The sequence below is a fragment of the Anoplopoma fimbria genome, chromosome 18 (assembly GCF_027596085.1).
Source record: "Anoplopoma fimbria isolate UVic2021 breed Golden Eagle Sablefish chromosome 18, Afim_UVic_2022, whole genome shotgun sequence".
In the NCBI taxonomy this organism is placed as follows: Eukaryota; Metazoa; Chordata; class Actinopteri; order Perciformes; family Anoplopomatidae; genus Anoplopoma; species Anoplopoma fimbria.
In genome coordinates this window covers 17273183-17293774 of record NC_072466.1, presented here as the reverse complement: position 1 = coordinate 17293774, position 20592 = coordinate 17273183, and the positions used below count along the sequence as shown (strand labels likewise).

Here is a 20592-nt window from a genome sequence, read left to right as displayed (position 1 = left end):
TTTGTGACTGAAGAGAATGGAGACAACAAGGGCACCTTGGTCACCTGAAATGAAAAAGCTTTTGGACACACATATATGTGTGGTTGCACAAACACACACACACACACAGCAAATGACTGTGTCCCTGCCTGACCTCCCTCTCCAACTTCATTAATCATCAAAGACAGTTTTTTTCAATAATAAGCATCTCTCTCTCTCTCTCTCTCTCTCTCTCTCTCTCTCTCTCTTTCACTCCATATTTCTCTCTGTTTTGAGAAACTTTTAAAAATTGGAATTCTGTCATTAATAATGCATATGCTGTTCGTTAGGCCTGGGCCTGATTTGCATAAATCATGAAATTGGGGGAAGAAACGTTTTTGTCTGGAGTGGGTAATGTTAATGAGGGAGGGAAGGGATGTTAATGAGGGAGGGAAGCGAGAAAGAGTCCGACAGAAGGAGTTTTTTAACTTTTTTTTTCTTTTCTTTCATGACTTGTTCATTAATCTGATGCAACTGTTCAGAGAAAGTTGGTAATAAAGTGGCCAAATGCGAAGACGAGCCTTTTCATCTCGCAGACCCTCAGACTGCAGCGTATCTAAAGGCTAATTAGACAAAAGCTCTAATTTATCTCGGTTCATTAAGTGAGCTTTTTTTTCAGAGCTTTGACCGGACGATGTTACCTTCCACCTTCACTGAAAGTTTCTTCTTTCTCCCTCTATGTTTTTACTACATGTCCTCTCTCTCTCTCGTTGTTTTTCCTTTGTCTATTATAGGTGTTTTGCCGCATTGGGGGACGTCTCGACTCTGCGTTTCCTCCACCAAACAAACCAGATCGCCGACAAAGTTTCACAGGAAATGGTGTGTTTTCATATCAGCACAGATACAAGGCATAACAGTAAATCTCAAAACTGACCATATAGACCAAAAATACTGAGTTATTTAGGGTGGTATAACATATTTATAAAAGATTTTAAGTGTCATAAAAGGGAACAAATTAAAGTGATCACAGGAGTGTGTGTGTCTCACTGTGTGTGTGTGTGTGTGTGTGTGTGTGTGTGTGTGTGTGTGTGTGTGTGTGTGTGTGTGTGTGTGTGTGTGTGTGTGTGTGTGTGTGTGTGTGTGTGTGTGTGTGTGTGTGTGTGTGTGTGTGTCTCTCTCTCTTTTGACCAGGGAGGAGATGGAACAGCGTTTTTCCAAGTCCAAGCCCACGTGGCGATGCTGGATAAGAACTTTAAACTGGCTGAGATGCACTACATGGAGCAGGTTCGCGACACGCCCCGTACACACTTCCAATATGTCTCAAACATTTAACAATTAATTGCTGATGCATTCTTAAGAAACCAAAAACAAACTTCTGCAAGTTGAGTTCTTTAACAGCATTTGAATAGCATTTGAATATTCATTTTACATAAAAAAAATGTAAAATGAATATACCATTATATTCTGTCTATCTGTGTTGGTAACACCTGGGATTGGTCAGATAGTTTACCTATGGTTCGGGAGCCCACAGGTGAGTTTACCAGATGAGAAACTCTAAATGCAGTGTATCAATATCACACCTGTACACGCTTTATTATTTGCAAAAGTCAAGATTGGGCAGCACTGAGTCACATTCTCACTTTCTCGTTTTCTGCAGAATTCCATCGATGAGGCGATAGAGATGTACCAGGAGCTCCATATGTGGGACGACTGCATTGCCGTTGCTGAAGCCAAGGTAATAACGCACAGACTAAATGTATACTTTAAGTTTAACCTGAGGGAGATTCTGTTGTTGCATACTGGCATAAACACCCTGGACTATAAACTGAGCCTTCGACAACACACCGCTGAAGTCCACAAACGCTACCGACAAAGACTGTGACATCTGCTAACTCAAAGCACTTTCTGTTTGTTGCCCCCCACCTTCTGCTGCTGCTCTAGAAAAGTACAATTCAACCCATTCTCCTGTACTGTATTCTTTTCTGTGTTGCAATCATTTAGCCAGTGTGTTTTTTTCTGTGTCTTCTCACATGTTAGATAAGTTTTGTATACATTCTCCTCGGTGCAGACTTGATCCTGTACAAAAAAACTGAGAACCAGACGCAACAGTGAATTGAGTTAAAGGTTGACTATTATTTCGCCTCTGTTCAAGGTAGGGCGAGAGTTAAATTTCTGCGCTCTTGGATCTGTGCACAATTTTAATCACATATAACCTTTAAAAGTGCAGTGTGTAGGATTTAGTGGCACCTAGCGATGAGGTTTCAGATTGCAACCAACTGCAACTACTCCTGAGTGCCAAGTGAGTAGGAGAACTACGATGGCCTCATGAGAAAAACGTGAAAAATAGCTCCGTATGTAGATAGATATAAACTGCTCATTCTACAGTATGGAAAACACAGCAATTCTTTGTTTCAGGTGATTATACACTAAAGAGAAAATACTATTTAATGTTCCATTTCTTCCAATGGATCCCCCTAAATGCTACACACTGGCCCCTTTAGCTCTACCCGATTTAAGCATGGCTAAAATTAACGATTCATTACATCAGAAATGATATCTTCTCAGAGCCCATGCGAACATATTCAAATTACTTATTTCTAATTAACAGTCCAAACAGCTAAAAATAATAAATGAAAAATCTTTTTTTTTTTTAAAGAGAAAAAAAGCAAATCAAAATGAATATTCGAATAACTTGCTTGCTAAATGGCTAAAGATGACATTGTTTTTAATGGTTGTCAATACATTTTCTCTAAGGCAGGGCGGTGTCTCAGCACTAGATTTATACCTATGTCTAACGTAGAAACAAACCCCACCCTCAAGCCAAAATGACTCTCTTAGGGCCACCCGGAGCTGGACACCCTGCGTGGGAACCATTACCAGTGGTTAACGGAGACGGGTCAGGATGAGAAGGCGGGTGAGGTGAGGGAGAGCGAGGGAGACTTCCAGGGTGCCATTAACCTCTACCTGAAGGCCGGACTGCCGGCTAAAGCCGCCCGACTGGCCATCAGCCATACGGAGATCACCAACAATAGCGATACCGTCGGCCGCATCGCCGCCAGCCTCATCAAGGGAGAGTTTTATGAAAGGGTGAGTGGACTCTATCTATCGTAACTATCTGTCTGCCTTGGTTATTGCAGAATTTATCCCAGCTGGTATCCTATTCCAGTAAATATTATCCATTCTCCTCCTTTTCACCTCATCTTCCTGTCCTCTCATAACAAATGCCAGGAGAGGAGAGGTATCAACAGAGGAAAATAGTTTTTGTTCTTGTATTTTTTTTGCAGTTTTGCACTCTGTCCCCCTCCATCTGTCTGTTTCTGTAGCCGATTGTCTTAGAACCTAGTTCTCCTCCTGGAGCCATCTGTGTTTATGTAACAGGTTGGAAGGAGGAGAGAACAAAACTTCAGAACAAAATGTGTTGCTGCATTCAGATGGTGTAGGGTTTCATTCGTTTAGGTGTTTAAGGGTCAAAAGTCTGTATATTTTCCGTATCTTGCAAAGATCGTGTGTGGTGCATTCTGTTGTTGAAGAAATGTGTGACCTAAGTGAATTAAGTATGTGGACCGCCAGAGACATTACACCCATATGTGATAATCGAACATCTCTTTCCATAGTCGTGGGTTTTTATCTGTTGCTATAACAACCTCCACTCTTCTAGGAAGGTTTCCTACAAGATTTGGCTTCCACCCAGTCACAAGAGAATCAGTGAGATCAGACACTGATGGTGGGTGATTAGGTCTGGCTCACAGTCGTTGTTCCAGTTCATCCCAAAGGTGTTGGATAGGGGTTAAGGTTGAGGCTCTGTGCAGCAAGCCAGTCAAATTCTTCCACACCAAACTGGCAAAACCATCTATTGATGAACCAGGCTTTGTACACTTTGAGCTTGTTGCCATACAAATCAATACGAACCTTGATAAAACAGCCCAGACCAAAAGTGCACAAAAGGGTGTCCAGTGTCCACATACTGTTTTTGGCCATAGAGTTTCCATTCCTAACTACCCTGACAAGGCAACGCTGGATTTTCATTACATGTCAATTTGTCTTGCGTGTAAATTCATACACTCTATATCTTCTGACCAGGCTGGAGATCTGTATGAGAAGATCAGAAACAACCAAAGAGCTTTGGAGTGTTACTGCAAAGGAGGTGCCTTCAGGAAAGGTAAATCAATGACCTTTAGATAGCATGAATATGATTATCCTATATTTTAAATAACAACCAAAATGTGTTTGCCTGGTGATTTTGTTGTTATGCTAGCAGCTTTAGGAAGAACAATGCTGGTCGATTAGTCGGTCCACCGCTTTGGTCCAGACTGAATATCTAAATAGCTATTCGATGGATTGCCACTAAGTTTGGTTCATACATTCATGACTCCCAGAGGAGGAACCCTAATGACCCTGGTGACCCTCTGAGATTTGATCTAGTGCTACTTCCAGGTCAAAACTCTGATTTGCAAACCCAATGAAGTTCCCATCAGCCTAAGCTGTACTTTGTGTTATTAGCAAAGGTTAGCATGCTAGCATGTTAGAATTGCCATTATGAGCATGTTATGAGCATTCTGACGTTAGCATTTAGCTGATATCAAAGCCTCATATTGCAGCTGGCATGGCTGGTTGTATATTTGACACGAGTACAGTATGTATTGTAAGTATACAAGTATCATTTTTAAGTACAAAAGGTACAAGCAATATCATGTGACAAGATTTTGGACAACAACAGTAGTCGTACGGTATATTAAATGAAGTTTCTGCTTCCTGTAGCGGTGGAGCTGGCACGCCTCGCCTTCCCTGCTGAGGTGGTGAAACTGGAGGAAGCCTGGGGAGACTACCTCGTCCAGCAGAAACAGATGGATGCCGCCATCAACCACTTCATTGAAGCAGGGTATGTAGCATAGAGGAGTGAAGAGACAAATATTTGGGCAGATGGAGAGGAGGAAAGATGACACATTAAAAAATAAAAAATAAAGAAACATCAGAGACGGACAATATTTCTTTAAAACATCACCAGGACCATAATAGATGTCTTTTAACAAGATTAGATTCCCAAAAAATACCAAATAAATACAGCGCCCAGATTTTATATGTTTGAAGTTGAAATAGCATCTGAGTAACTGAATTTTGACTTTGGGAAGCTAAAACTCTCCACAGATACAAAGGTTTCAAATATACTTCTTCCACTGCCAAATTCTGCTTCCAGAATAGTTTCAATCTGTGCCTGTCTTAATAAAATTATTTGGTTTAACTTAAATCCTAACCAAAGTTAATTCACTTTTCACAATTCAATTTGGCTGTGTTGGTGGAGCAGCACAATCAGATGAGATAAACCTTTATTGATCCCCAGCGGGGCATAACATCTGTTGTTGCAGCAACACAAGGACATAAATAAATACAGGTAAGTATAGAAAGTAACAGAAATAAATGATAAGAGGTACATAAACTAAAATATGAATAGAACTAGGAAAATGCACACAGTAGAATGCAGATCTCCATCAGGTGTGTCTCCCTCCCCAAAAAAGAAGTGGAATCTCACTCAGTTGTCCCTCCTTGGCTCCCTTACAGTCAAGATGGCGGTGAAGATAAGAGAAACAGGGATTTATTCATCTTGTATTTAGCCAAAATTTTGTGAATCATAACATAACAGCTATGGAATTGATCTGCAGATGCTATGGTTCAAAATGAGACCAACATTTTCTATGAATGTCATTTTTTGAGCCACAACAAAGGCCAAAATGTAGTCTGCAACAGACTAGCTTTTTATCCTAGCCGATTGCCAGATATGCGCTTTGCTACTTAAACATTTCTTGCCACCCCCTACCAGCCAGTTAAGAGGTGCAAGGATTTAGCAGTGATTGACAGTATAAAACACTATTTCAATTTAAAAAAATAAATTTGAATTGTGATTCACCCTAGCCACAAGAGCTCCTTGAGCATACAGTCACACGTGTGCACTAAAGATATCAGGCTGATGGGTAGGTTAGTGAGTGTTAGTTGATTAGTTGTGGACATATAGACGGAATTCACACATGCGACCGAATGCATGATCTCAGCCTTGGGGGAGATAATAAAAAAACTAAAAAAACTATACAAGAGCATTTGATGACAAAATTGTATTGTAAATTATTGCACTTTGATTAAACACAGCAACAGATTAATCAGAGTATATGTGAGCAGTGTACAACAGGCTAATATATGATATGATTAAGTAATGATTCTCACTGTTTGTCTGTTTTAATCAAATAAAATATTGTGTAATAGTCAATGTAACATATTAATATAATATAATATAATATGATACATTATGGTGGTAGTTTATGAAGTATGGTATAAGAGACATAGTATAAGGTGTAGTAGTGTAGTAATATTGTTAAACATGATATATAGTATCGTACAGCACTAATGGTATACATAGTGTAATATAATATGTAGTATAACACAGCAATATAACATAGAATTGAATAGAATACAAAATATAATATGGTGTATAATATAATATATACAAACCGCATGGCGAGGTGTAAAAGTCAGTCCAGCAGGGAGACAATTTTAGAGCGGGAGGTGAGTGAAAATGTATTCATACATACAACTTTTCAGTTTTCTCTGTTGTCTTTCTCCTGTGCACTCATAGCTGCTCGCTTAAAGCCATAGAGGCGGCCATCGCAGCTCGTCAGTGGAAGAAAGCCGTCCACATCCTGGAGTTACAGGAGGATTCATCAGCAGGGAAATACTACGTGAAGATAGCTCAGTACTACGCCTCCATGCAGGAGTATGAGGTGAGAGAGGGGGACGAGGTGTGACGGACTTTGTGGTTTGCTGAGCACCTGAGATTCGTTTTGCTCCCTGTCCACACCGGACAGTGAAATGGAGGTAGCCAGAGGGATGAAGTAGGCAGTGACATTTTGCCAGCAGCAATTCATTTCTGCACAACTCTCTGGAATACATACATTCACCCAGGACACACACACACACACACACACACACACACACACACACACACACACACACACACACACATACACACACCACCTTGCACATATTTCAAGCATAAAGTCAGAGCCCGGGATCAGCTTTAACTCGGTCTCCATGGAGAGCAGTGTGGGCTGTGTTTGCTCAAGGGCGTTTTGGCAATTTGGATTGTTTTAGTAGTTGCCAGAAATACAATTTAAAAGAAGAGGAAAAAGACACAATCTGGTATAAGTACAAAGAAAAGAGAAAAGGAAGAGATGCGATGATGATGATGATGATGATGATGATGATGATGATGATGATGATGATGATGATGATGATGGCGAAGCGCAAACGTGCTCTGCTCATTCTGATGAACTCAGCTGAGCCAAACAGCCTCCACAGACTGTCAGCCTCTGAAAATAGCCAGCCATTTCGCTCTGTTTGCTCTACGGGCACATTCACAGAAAGTAATTAAGATAACAGGCTCTTTGCTTTCCAACTTGTGGAAGTTGCAGGAAAGTATAATTCAGTGCAAACTAAAACAATGGAGGAAGCTCACACCTGCAATGTCAATGCAGAAATGATCAAGAAAGGAAACAATGACTAATCGGCCCACACATATATTTGCTACATTGATGCCAGTGTTAGAACAGGTTCAATGGAAAATATTTCTTTCCTTTATGAAGCAAAAATCTGTTTTGGGTGGATTTTTCCCTTTTCCTTCTGCCCAATCTTTCCTACATTTTCCATTTACAGAGTACAGTTACCTGCCCTTGAATAAGCTTTATACATATTTTTCGTGCTCTGTTTACCCTGCAAGAATGCCTATCTAATTAACTGAAATGCTGTTGATGTGTCAGGAGGTTCAACATTTTTTTTTATTTGAAGTGCCTCCCAAACTAAAGTAAAGGTATGAACTTCTATTTAGAGATCTTAGGATATTAAGACTATCATTTATATTTTCTGAGAGCATTTTGTGTGTATTTTGTGTGTTAACGGCCTGTAGGTGGCAGAACAGCTGTTTGTGAAAGGAGGTCACATCAAGGATGCTATAGACATGTACACTACAGCAGGACGCTGGGAGGAGGCTCATAAGGTCAGTATGGACGCAAACTACAAAAACAATTATGTAAATATAAAGAGAGACCTACTTGGATTTTTCAGGCAAATAAATACATTCAATTTAACACAGTATCGGTTACATTATAATCATCATGTTCCTGTTTACAAAATAGAAAAAATTATAATAATAAAATTAAGTTATAAATTGAATTAAATTCATAATTAAAACCAACAGTTTTTACAGGATAGTAATAAATATTTACCCAAATAAATCACATGATGATCTCATGGATAATTCTATTAAGATTATTATGTAAGAGGTTATTTCTATGTAAGAGGTTATTTTTACACTAATGTTGGTGTAGCTATGAAACACAAAGCCATGGTCGTTTTTGGGTGCTTTTTATCTGCAGTTGGCAGTGGAGTGTATGACAGAGGAGGAGGTCATGGCTCTATACATCAGCAGAGCTCAGGAGCTGGAGAGAGATGGGAAATTCAAGGAGGCTGAGAGGTAAATGGAGATTTATTTATAGTATTTTGTTGCATCATCGGGTGCTGGGAGCACGACAATGGAGTGAGGCAAAGTAAGATAAACATATTTGAAGAATTTACAGCAAGACAAAGAATGAAAACAGTGTTTGACTGTGTACAGGTGGAAATGTCAGACCCTCAGTCAAACGGTGTGTGTGTGTGTTTGTGTGTGTGCTCGCAGGCTATTTGCCACAGTGAAGCAGCCTGACCTTGCCATAACCATGTACAAGAAGAACCGGATGTTTGATGATGTCATTCGCCTGGTGGCCAAACATCACCCCGACCTGCTCTCAGAGACCCACCTGCACCTGGCCAAGGTACTTTATTGTAATGGGATGGAGTTTCAATACAAACTGTGATAGCAGCAACAGAAGCGGAAGTCCAAGAAATTCAAGAATAAATTTACCTGATAGTCAGACTGAATTTTATTCAGTATTAGGGCCATTGTAGGTAAAATAAAAATATTGTTACTCAGGGAAGGAGGTAAATATTTTACCTTGCAAGGAAGCTGGAATCTGGCAGTGTCGTGGGATCACGCAAGAAACGCATCATCACATATCACACATATATCGTTTTTTATTTAATTCCAAACAACAAAAGCGGCTCCTGAAGAGGTTGGCGTAGATGCTGTAACAGCATCAGATATATCAGAACTGGAGATTGCCAAGTCATTTTTGAATAACATTTTTTTTCCAAAGAGTTTTCAATCACGGCTTCTCAGATGACTCTGTGTAACAAACCATCTGGCGGTTTAGGTAAGGTAATATTCAGAGAAATAATTATGAGGAAAAAAACTTGGATATTCTTTAAGATTAAAGTTGTAAATTTACGGGAAAAATCTCAGTAATTTACAAGAAAAAAACTGATATTCTCAGAAATTATAAAGTAATAAATCCGCAAGAAAAATATATTAAAATACTGGTTGTTTTTTTTGCAAGGTTGGATCAGCTTCATCACACTACAGACACCAACATTAAACACAATGGGAACTTGAGCCAAACATTTCACAATTTCACAAGCCTGATAAGAATCCATGACTGAAGGCATCTACGTATCAATATGGAGTCATAGGGCCACCTGCTGACAACAGGAAGTCAGCCTTATGTGACAAAGTTCATTCGATTTACATTAAATTAACATGCCGTACACGTGCTACACAGCAACATGACATATAACTTGTGAGTTCTCTAGCACCACATAGTTGACACAGACGGTGGAACAAAATTCCCATACCATGCACTACAAGCATGAAACATGAGCGATGGTCACGGAAAGGGGCGAGGGCCCTGTTCATCACACTTGCAGATTTAATTGAGGTTTTCTCTTCTCTTACCTAACCTATCAGTAATGAATGACCGTCCCTTGGCCGTCAGTCTTAGTGGTCAAAGGACTGTTCGCTTGGTCGGATTCATTACTGCGCTGCTCAGCACCTTCATCGGCGATGAATGAGGTTTCCTATCTGAAAAGCTCTCATAGGCTCCAGTTCTGGCACCTTTCCAACTTAATCACAATTTTTTTTTACCATTCTCAATTTCTTATGTAACAGCAGACAAATGTTCACAGTTTTATGGTTGTCCAATTATCATGTGAGAATAAACCCTGCAGTACTTTAAACTCTGTATTTAATTAGAAATGTCTCTAACTAAAAGTTCTGCTTCAGAAGAAGAATGTTTTTTTTTTACTATGCACACATTCAGACCAGACGCATGTCTAATTTTATAGCCTTATGAAGTGGTGGAGGAAGTACTAGAAACCTTTTACTTTAAGTTACTACAAGGAACTGGTTATGAAACAGTCTTAATGTCATGCCAATGCCTCTATATGACCGACATAAGCAAACCAGACCATCAACGAGAACATTGGCTATTTATATGTAGTTCTTAACGCCTGTCATTGGGACTTATTCCTGGCAAAGGAGACCCAGGCCGCATTGTTGGGCCCACTGGACGGAAGGGAAACATGGGTTAACCAGAACCAGGACTGAGTGTTGCAGACTGTCAGACCCTGCTGCAGTAAAATGAGAGGTTTTCTAAAGGGTCTCTGGTGGTCGGGAACACTACCACTTTCGTCCGCAGGGACTGTCACAAAAGTTCCTCTTAGTAACTTTAAGTACATTACTCAAGTTAATGTACTGAGTCACATTCCTTCACTGACCTTTTAGTTAAATTCAGATACGGCCGCTATGGGAGTTCAAATCCCTTTTAGCTCAAGATAGTTGCAGCAAAGAAGATTTCAAAGAAATCCAATCGAGTTTCATCATTAAGGGTCTTGGGTTTTTTTCTTGCATTTTGTCAGCAGTTTTCCCCTTTTTGCTGTGTCACAAAAAGAGTACAGCTGAAAGAAAATTTATTTTACTTATCAGCGATATAATCATATCGTATTAGTACTTGAATTTAGGTATTGAGTATCAATCATGTTATGATTCAGGTAAAGTAAAGGCCATACGTCTTACTGTCCCTGATATGCATGTTCTGTTGATATTCATGGTATAAATGTTTTTTCCAGGAGTTGGAGGCTGAATCCAGGATCTCAGAGGCAGAGTACCACTTCATAGAGGCTGAAGAGTGGAAAGCTGCTGTCCACATGTACAGAGTCAACGACATGTGGGAGGATGCATACAGGGTAGATATTTGTTTTGTTGGCTTGATAGTTTTACATTTCCAAAGATATGTAGAGTTTTGTACTCCAAATGTTTGAACTGTAATTGTGTATTTTGACACACAATTAAACTTAAAATATGTTTTATGCAATAAAATTAAACTAAATGATTAGAGAACTTCCGACTTTGACATCAAGTTAGTGGAAGAATAAAAAAAGAGCAACAATGAGGCATACAGCACGCATCTAAGCACTGATCACAAATATATTGCTGTTGATATTGCTGTACTATGCCATTTTTTTTGTAGTGAATGTCATTAACTGGTTAAACTATAAGTCTAAATTGTATTTAACTTGTGTGATGCTCAATTTGAATACATAAGTTATAGGTACTGATAAATACGGAACATTAATAAACAATGTTCTTATAGCTTGGTTAACTACATTGTTTTGTGGGATAAGTCATTTATTCAGTACGTATGTACAGCTTATGAATACTAAATAGAAGGACTTAAAGTGGCCCTATTATGCTTTTCCACTTTTTCCCTCTTCTTTAGTGTGTTATATATATTTTTGTACATGTAAAAGGTCCGTAGAGTGTGAAACCTGAAATCCACTCCTAAAAGGAGTTACCCTCCCCCTCAGAATCACTGCTCCTGAGCTACCTGAAACGGCTCCATTGAATTCTCTCCTTCAATTCCGTAACTTTATGAGGTCATAATGTTACGGAAGTGACGTAAAACTCCTTCCGGCTAGTTTGGCCCTCAAACAACAAAGGAGAGAGATGGAGCTGGAGCTGGAGGAAGAGTTTTTGGAAATGTGAAAGGTTGACCAATCACAACAGAGTGGGCTAGCTGACCAATCAGGGCAGACTTTGCTTTCTGGAGGGAGGAGCAAGCGCTACAACGGAGCATTTCAGAGAGAGGGTGAGAAGAGGTGCTGCAGGATAGCCAGGATGAGAAAAACAAGGCAGATTACGAGCATTAACGCATGTAAAAATATGCACCCGGAAAATAGCATAATAGGGCCTGTTTTTAAAGTAACTTTAGATTAGACTTCATGGGCACGGCATTATTACAAGCGTGTGCTTCCCTGTCGACAGTGTTTATTGCTGCTGCTGCTTTGGGAGCACAGTGCAACTTTATAGCTTCTATCAAATGTTTTTCTCTGAGATTATCTGCAGTGAGGGTGTTGGGGAGCCACACTGCTGCAGGACTCCTATAGTTTTATACATTACAAATGTTTTTGTGTGTGTCAGGTGGCTAAGAGCCATGGAGGTGCTGGAGCACAGAAGCAGGTGGCCTACCTGTGGGCTCGGAGCCTGGGAGGAGAGGCGGCCGTCAAGCTGCTCAACAAGTTCGGCCTCCTGGAATACGCCATTGAGTTCGCTTCAAATAACTTGTGAGCTGCACCACAACACAAAGACCCAACATGCACTGTGGTTCATTTTGATTTACTCAGCATCCAGAGTCAGATACATTGAAGCCCATTCCCCACATGTGATGAAAAAAACTAAAAGATGCTGTAAGTCATTGTAATAAAAAAATAAATAACGAATCAGTATCTAAAAATAATGACTTATTATCACAAGATATTGATTTTATAATCTGAAAATAATTACTATTTCTCATTATTTTAAGTAGGGTTTTTGTTATAATGACTTTCAGAATATTTTTGTCCAATACATTGGCAGGAATGGGCTTCCATACATTTTTTGACCTTTTATAAAAAAAAAAAAAAAAAAAAGGTAAACTATTTATTACTGTCTGGCAGGGAGATCAAACAAATTTAACCTCTACAAACGATTTGCATCTTAAAGGTTTCTGAGTCATGATAGTCAGTGAGTCCCTAAAAAGAAACTGGGAGGAAAACAGTAAGTCAAGAGGGCATTGTAGCTGATATCTGGAGCAGAACATGTTCCTTCAGTACTTCCGCCTGCTGGCTTTAATAAGATCACACGTATCGTACAGTCAGTGATTGTATCGTGAAACCTGACTTGATTTCTTGCTCTTTATTTACTCCCCAGCTCATTTGACTTTGCCTTTGATTTGGCTCGTCTTTCCAGTAAGGAAAAGATTCCTGAGATCCACCTCAAACACGCCATATACCTGGAGGATGAGGTACATCTGTCACAGTCCTGCTGCATACAGTAACCTATCTCCATACTGTACCTCTTTATGAAATGCATTACCAAAACCACTGTTTGTCTTTTTAACTCTCACCTCCACACACCACATTATCTCAAATAGCATATTACCTCCTGCTGCGAAACTGGCTGATTGCTGCAGTGAAAGTTGGGAAGAATGACATGTTTTCTACATCTTTGTAGTTCTGTCCTTTGAGGGATTATGAGACATGCAAATGGCCCCACCTCATACACTCTTTATAGTTGTTGAGCCTCTTTTTGTTGTTTCGCATCACTCCATGGTTTTATATATCTCTTCCTGGTAATTTTGTATCACTTTGTAGTTGTTTTGTCTTTCTTTGTTATTTTTTGTCTGCAGATTTTTTCCAACCTTTCTTTTACGATTTTAGTCTCTTGTTAGTTGCTTTTTGTCTCCTTGTAGTCATCTTGTGTCTCTTTGTGGTTGTTTTGTCCTCTTTCATAGTCGTTGTGAGTCTCTTTGTGGTCTTTCTTCAGCTGTTTTTCTTCTCTTTGGAGTTCTTTTTGTCTTTTTGTGTCTCTTTGTAGTTGCTTTATGTTTCTTTGTGGTTATTGTTTTTCTCTTCATGGTTTGTATATGCCTCTTGGAGTGACATTTTGTAGGTGAAGGCCAAGGGGCCCCTCAAACTTAAGGCCACCTAAGTCAGTGCCCTGTTGGACTGTTCAGTAATCCATCCATGATTCTGTCCATCTTTCCTAACGGTTATGAAATTATTTCAATATGGTAAACATGTGAATTTCCCTTTAGTCTGCATACATTCTTATATGTGATAGTCGGCTCTTGTCAGAAGGTTTCTTTTCCCCCAACTCAACAAGAAACATTTTCACAACATCTGTTATCAGTCCTGTTTATTCGATCATTCACTGAAAATGAAATTAAATAAATTTCAGCTCATTCTCCGCGTCACTGAGAATGTTCTAGACTGCATGTCAAGAACAGTCAGTAGTGCTTACTTCTGATATTTTTCTTATCACCTTCCAGGGCAAGTTTCCTGAGGCCGAGGTTGAGTTCATCAAAGCAGGAAAACCCAAGGAAGCCGTGCTCATGTGAGTTCATGTATCTCTGTGTTTCTGTCAGCTGATCAGGAGCTGTAAGAATTAGTGGCAGATTTATATCGACTTGCAGATCAGTGATGCAATATAACTGATAACTTATTCATAATTGTGTTTTTTCCCTTTGTTACTTTATACTACATTTTAGAGGGAAATGCATTTTCATGTTCCATTTCTACACATAGGATTTTGACTACTTCAAATACCTTTTTTTGAGCCTGTGTGTGTATGTGTAAACTGCTTAAGGTACGTCCACAACAAGGACTGGGCCAGTGCGCAGCGGGTGGCTGAGGGCCACGATCCAGAGACTGTTTCTGAGATCCTGGTCGGCCAAGCCAAGTTCTGCTTTGAACAGAAAGATTTCCAGAAGGCTGAAGCCTTCCTGCTCCGAGCCCAGAGACCCGAACTCGCTGTTAAATATTACAAGGTAACTATAAGAGCCAAACTGGCTGCAGAAAATGAAGAGTTGAAAAGAGTTGAATTTATTTATCATAAACTTTACCCATCCAGCTTTTGGTCAGTCCTTCTTTTATTTATTCCATATTTGTCATCTGTTTATCAGGATGCAGACTTGTGGAGTGATGCCATGCGTATCTGTAAGGAGTACCTCCCCAACAAGCTCTCCATGCTCCAAGAGGAGTACGAGCAGGAGACCTCCAAGAAGGGAATCCGGTGAGATTAAGACCAATAAATATAAGAAATCAATGGGCCTCATTTCTTGAAATTTACTTCCTTGAAAACCAGGGAGCCTGTAACTGTAGAAACAATTAAAACAAACACTGAAGCTGTAGCTATAGTTATAGTTACAACAGTAGCAACAGCAGATACCAAAGGCCATGTTAACAGGATTTATAATTATAGATCAGAGGTTTAGTATTAGTACCTTTCATGTTGTTATGTTATTAAGAAACCCCTTAAAAGCCAGAGAGAAACCACAAACCCCACTATTCATTTACTCACCAATATTATTTATGCACAAAAAGTCAGTTTGATGCTTTATTAAAACGCAGTTCATGTATTATCCCGCATGGAGACTACCAGCAAGGAATGGCTCGTTAGCCGGCGGACCGGCAGCATGCCGCTCTCATCCTCCTCCCGTCGCTTCTCCCTCTTTAATGACTTGTGGGAGGAAACATCAAAAGTTACCAATGGAAACGAGCGAGGAAGCGAGGGTTAAATTGAGAAAAAACGGAATTATTGCTGCAGAGTTTACAGCTCGGCTCCAGATAAGTGCAGGGCTTCATAGGCATCTGCAAACCTTGGTGGAATTGTATTTTGATGCCCTTTTTTAAGAAAAGTAATGAAAAGTATGGCGATGAAAAAGAGAGAGATGACAAACATTAAACAAGGGGGGAAATAGATATCCCTCGTGATTAAAAAGGGTGAACTGTGGACGGCATTTCTGCGAGTCTGTCCTCTTAGATAGACTGTGTTCTGTTAAATGACGAATATTCCGCATTATAGCTACAGTGGGAACGCTGGAAGAGCCTGTTTCTTCTGGGGATATGTTGATACCTGATAAGGAAAATGGCTACAGAGCAGAAATTAAAGATGACAGAATTGATCTGATTGATCAGAGAGGTATCAAATGTTCGTGGCATGCAAACAGTGTACACTGAAATAATCCTAAAACAATTTTTCACATTTTAATGTTTTGATCATCATCATCTTCTATTTCCCTCTGTCTTAATTTCTTGCGAGTTGCCCTTAAATCATGGAAAGGCCATTCTCTGTTTCGCTGTGCGCAAATATCAGAGCAGTGAAATGAAATGTTACAATCACAAAGATCTCCGTTTCGTTCTCTTTGAAGACACTGATGGCCATACATTGTAATTGCAGGTTTGTTTTCAGAGAACCTTAGCTAGAAAATATCACGGGTTCGGGAGTGCGGGCCGAAAAATGACCAAATCACTTAGCCAAAGACCTAATCACTATTGTATTACCTCAATTGGTGATGCATAAAAATCTTCAAGATTATTACTTTATGTCAAAGCAAGATGCCTTTTTTCTTAGCTTATTGGCTCATATATCAACAGTCTGTCATTAAGAGTTTCTAACATGTTTAATAATGCATCGTTGCATATTTGATGTTGTGATAATTTGAATCTGAAAAGCAACCTTAAATGAATGCATTGGTTTGTGCCTCTGTGTGTTTTCATTTTTTTTTTTTTGGTTTAGTGGAGTGGAGGGCCTGCTGGAACAGGCCAAGGAGTGGGAGCAGTCAGGTGAACACTCCCGAGCCGTGGAGTGTTACCTGAAGGTGAAGGACGACGCAAACGCTGCTCTGATGGAGAAGTGCTGGATGAAGGTAAAAGATCCAGTTAGCACCAATACTGTTCCCTTAACTACCACATAGGAATGAGCCAGTGGTTTCAAACCTGGGGGTCGAGGTAAATTTGAGGGCGCATCAAATATTTCACAGGTAAAGAAAGCAAGAAAAACATGTATACTACAGGAAAGTATTTTATCCATAGACATTCTTTTTTATTCTTTGACTTTTTATTGTCTCAATGATTCATTGATTGAACAAAAAAATAGTTGCAGCTCAGATTGAAGAATATTTAAAAAACACATTTCAGTTCCATAGAGAACCCATAGAAAAGAGTAATACTAATGGGTCTTCATTATAGAAAACAATACAGGACGTCTTTCTCAAAAATATTATACATGGCATTTTGCACCATCATGTTCAACACTGCTGTACGTATCTATTTCTGATGCGTGCGTCAACTTCTCCATGTGTTCATGTATTATTACTTTGGTGTTGCTTCATGTTATCTGAAATGTATCCTGTATTATTACATTTTTTGTTGCCTCCCCAAAATAGTTAATAGAATAAACTGCGGTATAAAAAAAGCAACAAAAAAGTGTGCACAACAAAAGCATAAAAGCATTTTAATTTTGCCAATTAGCTGCTATCAAATTCAACATTGTATCAGATCGATGATAGAATGGATGCATTATGGCAGCCAACATGATTGTGGTGGAAGGTGAAAAGGCCACCATGTCACCAACATCAATAGATTCCCTTGTTATTGATTATAGTGCAATGGAGATCAGAATATTGAAAAGAAGGTCACATGGTCTCAAGGATCAATAGTTGTTGTTTTTTCTCCACTGGGAGTTTGATTAACCAGAAAGAAAGAAACGATGGTTGGAGCTCATTTGAGAATTGAACGTTTTGGTGTCCCGGTGGTTTTCGAGGTTAGGGTCACAGGGTCACAGGGTCAACACAATCAATATGTGGCTTCCTGTGGAAAAGCCTAAATATGCAGATTAGATTTTATTCCAGTTACTTGAGTGTTGTTTAACCAAACGAATATTAGTTCCAGATTTTCCCAATTGTTTTTGTTTTTTCTTATTTTAAATTTAAAATGTTTGGGTTTTTTAGACTGTTGAATGAGTGATTCATCATCAATAAAAATATCAGCCCTATCAGATATATTACAATAACGGCTTCTTGTCATTTGCATTTTTTTTACCTTTGTACTGCAGAAACTTTTTTAAGACACGTGCTGAGAAATTAGTACTTTTATCACCAACTGCCTTCACAATCAGAGTTAGAGATCGTTTTCTTTTTCGTGGTATTTGTACTACTTATTGACAAATGATACAGTATTAATGTAGTAATTTTTAGAGATGAAACATAATGCACATTTTACATTATATTATATTTATAGTTGTCTTGACATATTATAACCCTTAATATTAGGCAGATGCAGAGAGACAGTGTTCTTCAGGTTAGAATTAATATTTTCTGGGTATTTGGATATATACTTTTGAAATACTAATATTAATTAATATGTTTATTATTTTGTAATTAATCAAGTGTGTGTTTTATGTGTCTGTGTGTGTTTGTGTGTGCATCCAGGCAGCAGAGTTGTCCATTAAGTTCCTCAGTGGAGATCGAGCGGTGGAGGTGATCCAGGTGGTCGGACCACGACTCACACAGCTGAGGAAGTACAACGCTGTGAGTGAACACGCAAGCTCACTGTATCATAGAACAAGTTTTATCCTCCATCCCTCCAAACATGCTCGCATGAGTCAGTTTTAGTGTTTTTAATTTGACCAAATGCTCTCCCTTTTGTGTTTATGTTCTTGTGTTCAAGGCTGCTGAGCTCTACCTGAACATGAACCTCATCAAAGAGGCGATCGATGTCTTCATTGAGGGCGAGGAGTGGAACAAAGCTAAGAGAGTCGCCAAGGAGCTGGAGCCAAGGTATAAAGACACAGACACGTCTGCACGTACAGTACATCAGTGGTGAAAACTAACCAAGTACATTAATTCAAGTAGTATTGACATGTTCTGCTACTTTATACTTCTAATCCACCACATTTCAGAGGCAAATATTGTACTTTTTACTTAGCAAATCCAGAGTATAATAAACAAATGAGTGTGTGATGACGTCAACAATATGCAAATGATCGTATGACGAGGGGATATTAACTGCCAAGAACTTAGATTGATTCTATTTGGTAATTGGGGATAGCTACCAATAGCTACCAGGAAACATATCCTCTTCCTGTTTTTGTTGTGTAATGGTAGACGCACTTCCGTTGTGTCTTAAATTGAGCCTTCATTTTCCCGGGAGGTTGCGACTCGATGGCAGACAGAACTGAAAGCGAGTATTATAGGAAACCAATCTAAACGACGCTGGTGTCATTATTGTATGGCCAATACATTGTGCAATCATGTACTTCATGATGATAAGTTAAAGCATAAAATCGTGTATATTGCCAATTTAAGAACAAGATCTGAGAGCACTTTTACACAAAAACCTCTATATATCATATTTCTTCACAAGCACAGTTTGTGTATTTTCAATGTGATACCACCTCACTTAAACTTACGCCTTAAAAACCTCCCTCTTAAGACTACATGGAAATTGCCTCCAGGTCAGAATAACAGGATTTCTCCTCTAACGTCTTTGCCCTGTATCTACTTTTCTCTGATGTCTTTGGCAGGTATGAGGACTATGTGGACCAGAAATACAAAGAGCACCTTAAGAACCAAGGCAAAGTTGACTCTGTACGTACGACTACACACTCTGCTTTACACTTGATCCAACGAGTACAATTTTTGGAGGAAATATTGTCATATTATCAGTGTAATGCTGTAAGTTTGTGCCTGATTGTGACAAAATCCACGGTCAGAAAAATATAAGACATCCTTTACTCGCTCATCACATTGCACAGGAAATAAACCAGTCAAAGAAACAGAAAAATTTATAATTTACCCATTTCATCCCGGTCATTTAAGGCCTCGGAATAAGAGTTTGTTGTGTATATTTTACTGAGATTTCCATGGTTTCTGGTTGTTCAAGTCCTCTTCAAGCAAAACATTCCAAATGATCTGTATTTAGAGAATACCTGAAAGTTGTAAAGTTTACATTGTACTTCTTTGAACAAAGCCAAATAGAGACTGCAACTTGATTATTTTAAATAGTTTTTTCTCTTTTTATGTCTGGATGTCTCATAGCTGGTGGGCGTGGATGTCATGGCAGCTTTGGACATGTATGCAGAGAGAGGCCAGTGGGAGAAATGTCTGGAGACAGCTTCTAAACAGGTACTGAACCCACATTCCACCTTACTCTTAAAGGTGTAAACTGCTTAATGTGAAGTTGTGATTAGGGACATGGAATCTTATTAATCAGGTAATGCTCACTGGAACCAAACCTTCAATTGGTAGTTAAAATGTCAAGTATTCCTTGAATAGAAAAACACACAACCACGTCAGCAGTAGTTATCAGTGTTCCTCATCATCCCTGTTGTGTTTTGTCAGAACTTTAAGATCCTCCAAAAGTACGTCGCTCTGTACGCTACACACCTCATCAAGGAGGGAGATGCTCTGAAGGCTCTGCAGCTCTACATACAGCACGGGGCGCCACCCAACCCTCAGGTACCGTACACACAACTTTAACTCCTTATTCATGGAAAACAGCTTCCGATGGACACCTCATTTCGTATATGTATTTCTCATACTTCCTGTTTGCTGCCAGAGCGACCTGAATATCATGACACCTGGATTAGATGTTCTGGAAACACACCTTTAGGGTTTTTCACAACAATAGTACATGTCAGCCTACCTCCATTAATGCTACTAATGGCCATTAGATTTGAACCTCAATGAAAAATAAAATACATTAGTAATTTTACCAAAGGCAGATATCCACAAAAATCCCACATCATTTTCACCAGATGTTAACATGTGCTGCCTTTTTTAGAATTAGAGTATGACAAACAAAATGTTGCTGAAGAATAGCATGTTTGTTGTGTTTTTTGGA

The 20592-nt window shown here is 39.2% G+C and overlaps 1 protein-coding gene across 1 annotated transcript in view; it reads left to right on the top strand.

Moving 5' to 3' along the window:
- ift172 (intraflagellar transport 172) overlaps positions 1-20592 on the top strand; it is a 41235-nt gene that overhangs the window by 16132 nt on the left and 4511 nt on the right. The window contains exons 19-40 of the mRNA XM_054618283.1: positions 753-837; positions 1150-1242; positions 1616-1693; positions 2797-3045; positions 4039-4117; positions 4717-4837; positions 6581-6725; positions 7907-7996; positions 8376-8473; positions 8675-8810; positions 10999-11115; positions 12350-12492; positions 13118-13211; positions 14238-14302; positions 14555-14735; positions 14871-14980; positions 16487-16616; positions 18180-18278; positions 18418-18527; positions 19274-19337; positions 19788-19874; positions 20091-20207. Coding sequence (XP_054474258.1) covers positions 753-837; positions 1150-1242; positions 1616-1693; positions 2797-3045; positions 4039-4117; positions 4717-4837; positions 6581-6725; positions 7907-7996; positions 8376-8473; positions 8675-8810; positions 10999-11115; positions 12350-12492; positions 13118-13211; positions 14238-14302; positions 14555-14735; positions 14871-14980; positions 16487-16616; positions 18180-18278; positions 18418-18527; positions 19274-19337; positions 19788-19874; positions 20091-20207 — 2491 coding nt within the window. The remainder of the gene's footprint in view (positions 1-752; positions 838-1149; positions 1243-1615; positions 1694-2796; positions 3046-4038; positions 4118-4716; positions 4838-6580; positions 6726-7906; positions 7997-8375; positions 8474-8674; positions 8811-10998; positions 11116-12349; positions 12493-13117; positions 13212-14237; positions 14303-14554; positions 14736-14870; positions 14981-16486; positions 16617-18179; positions 18279-18417; positions 18528-19273; positions 19338-19787; positions 19875-20090; positions 20208-20592) is intronic.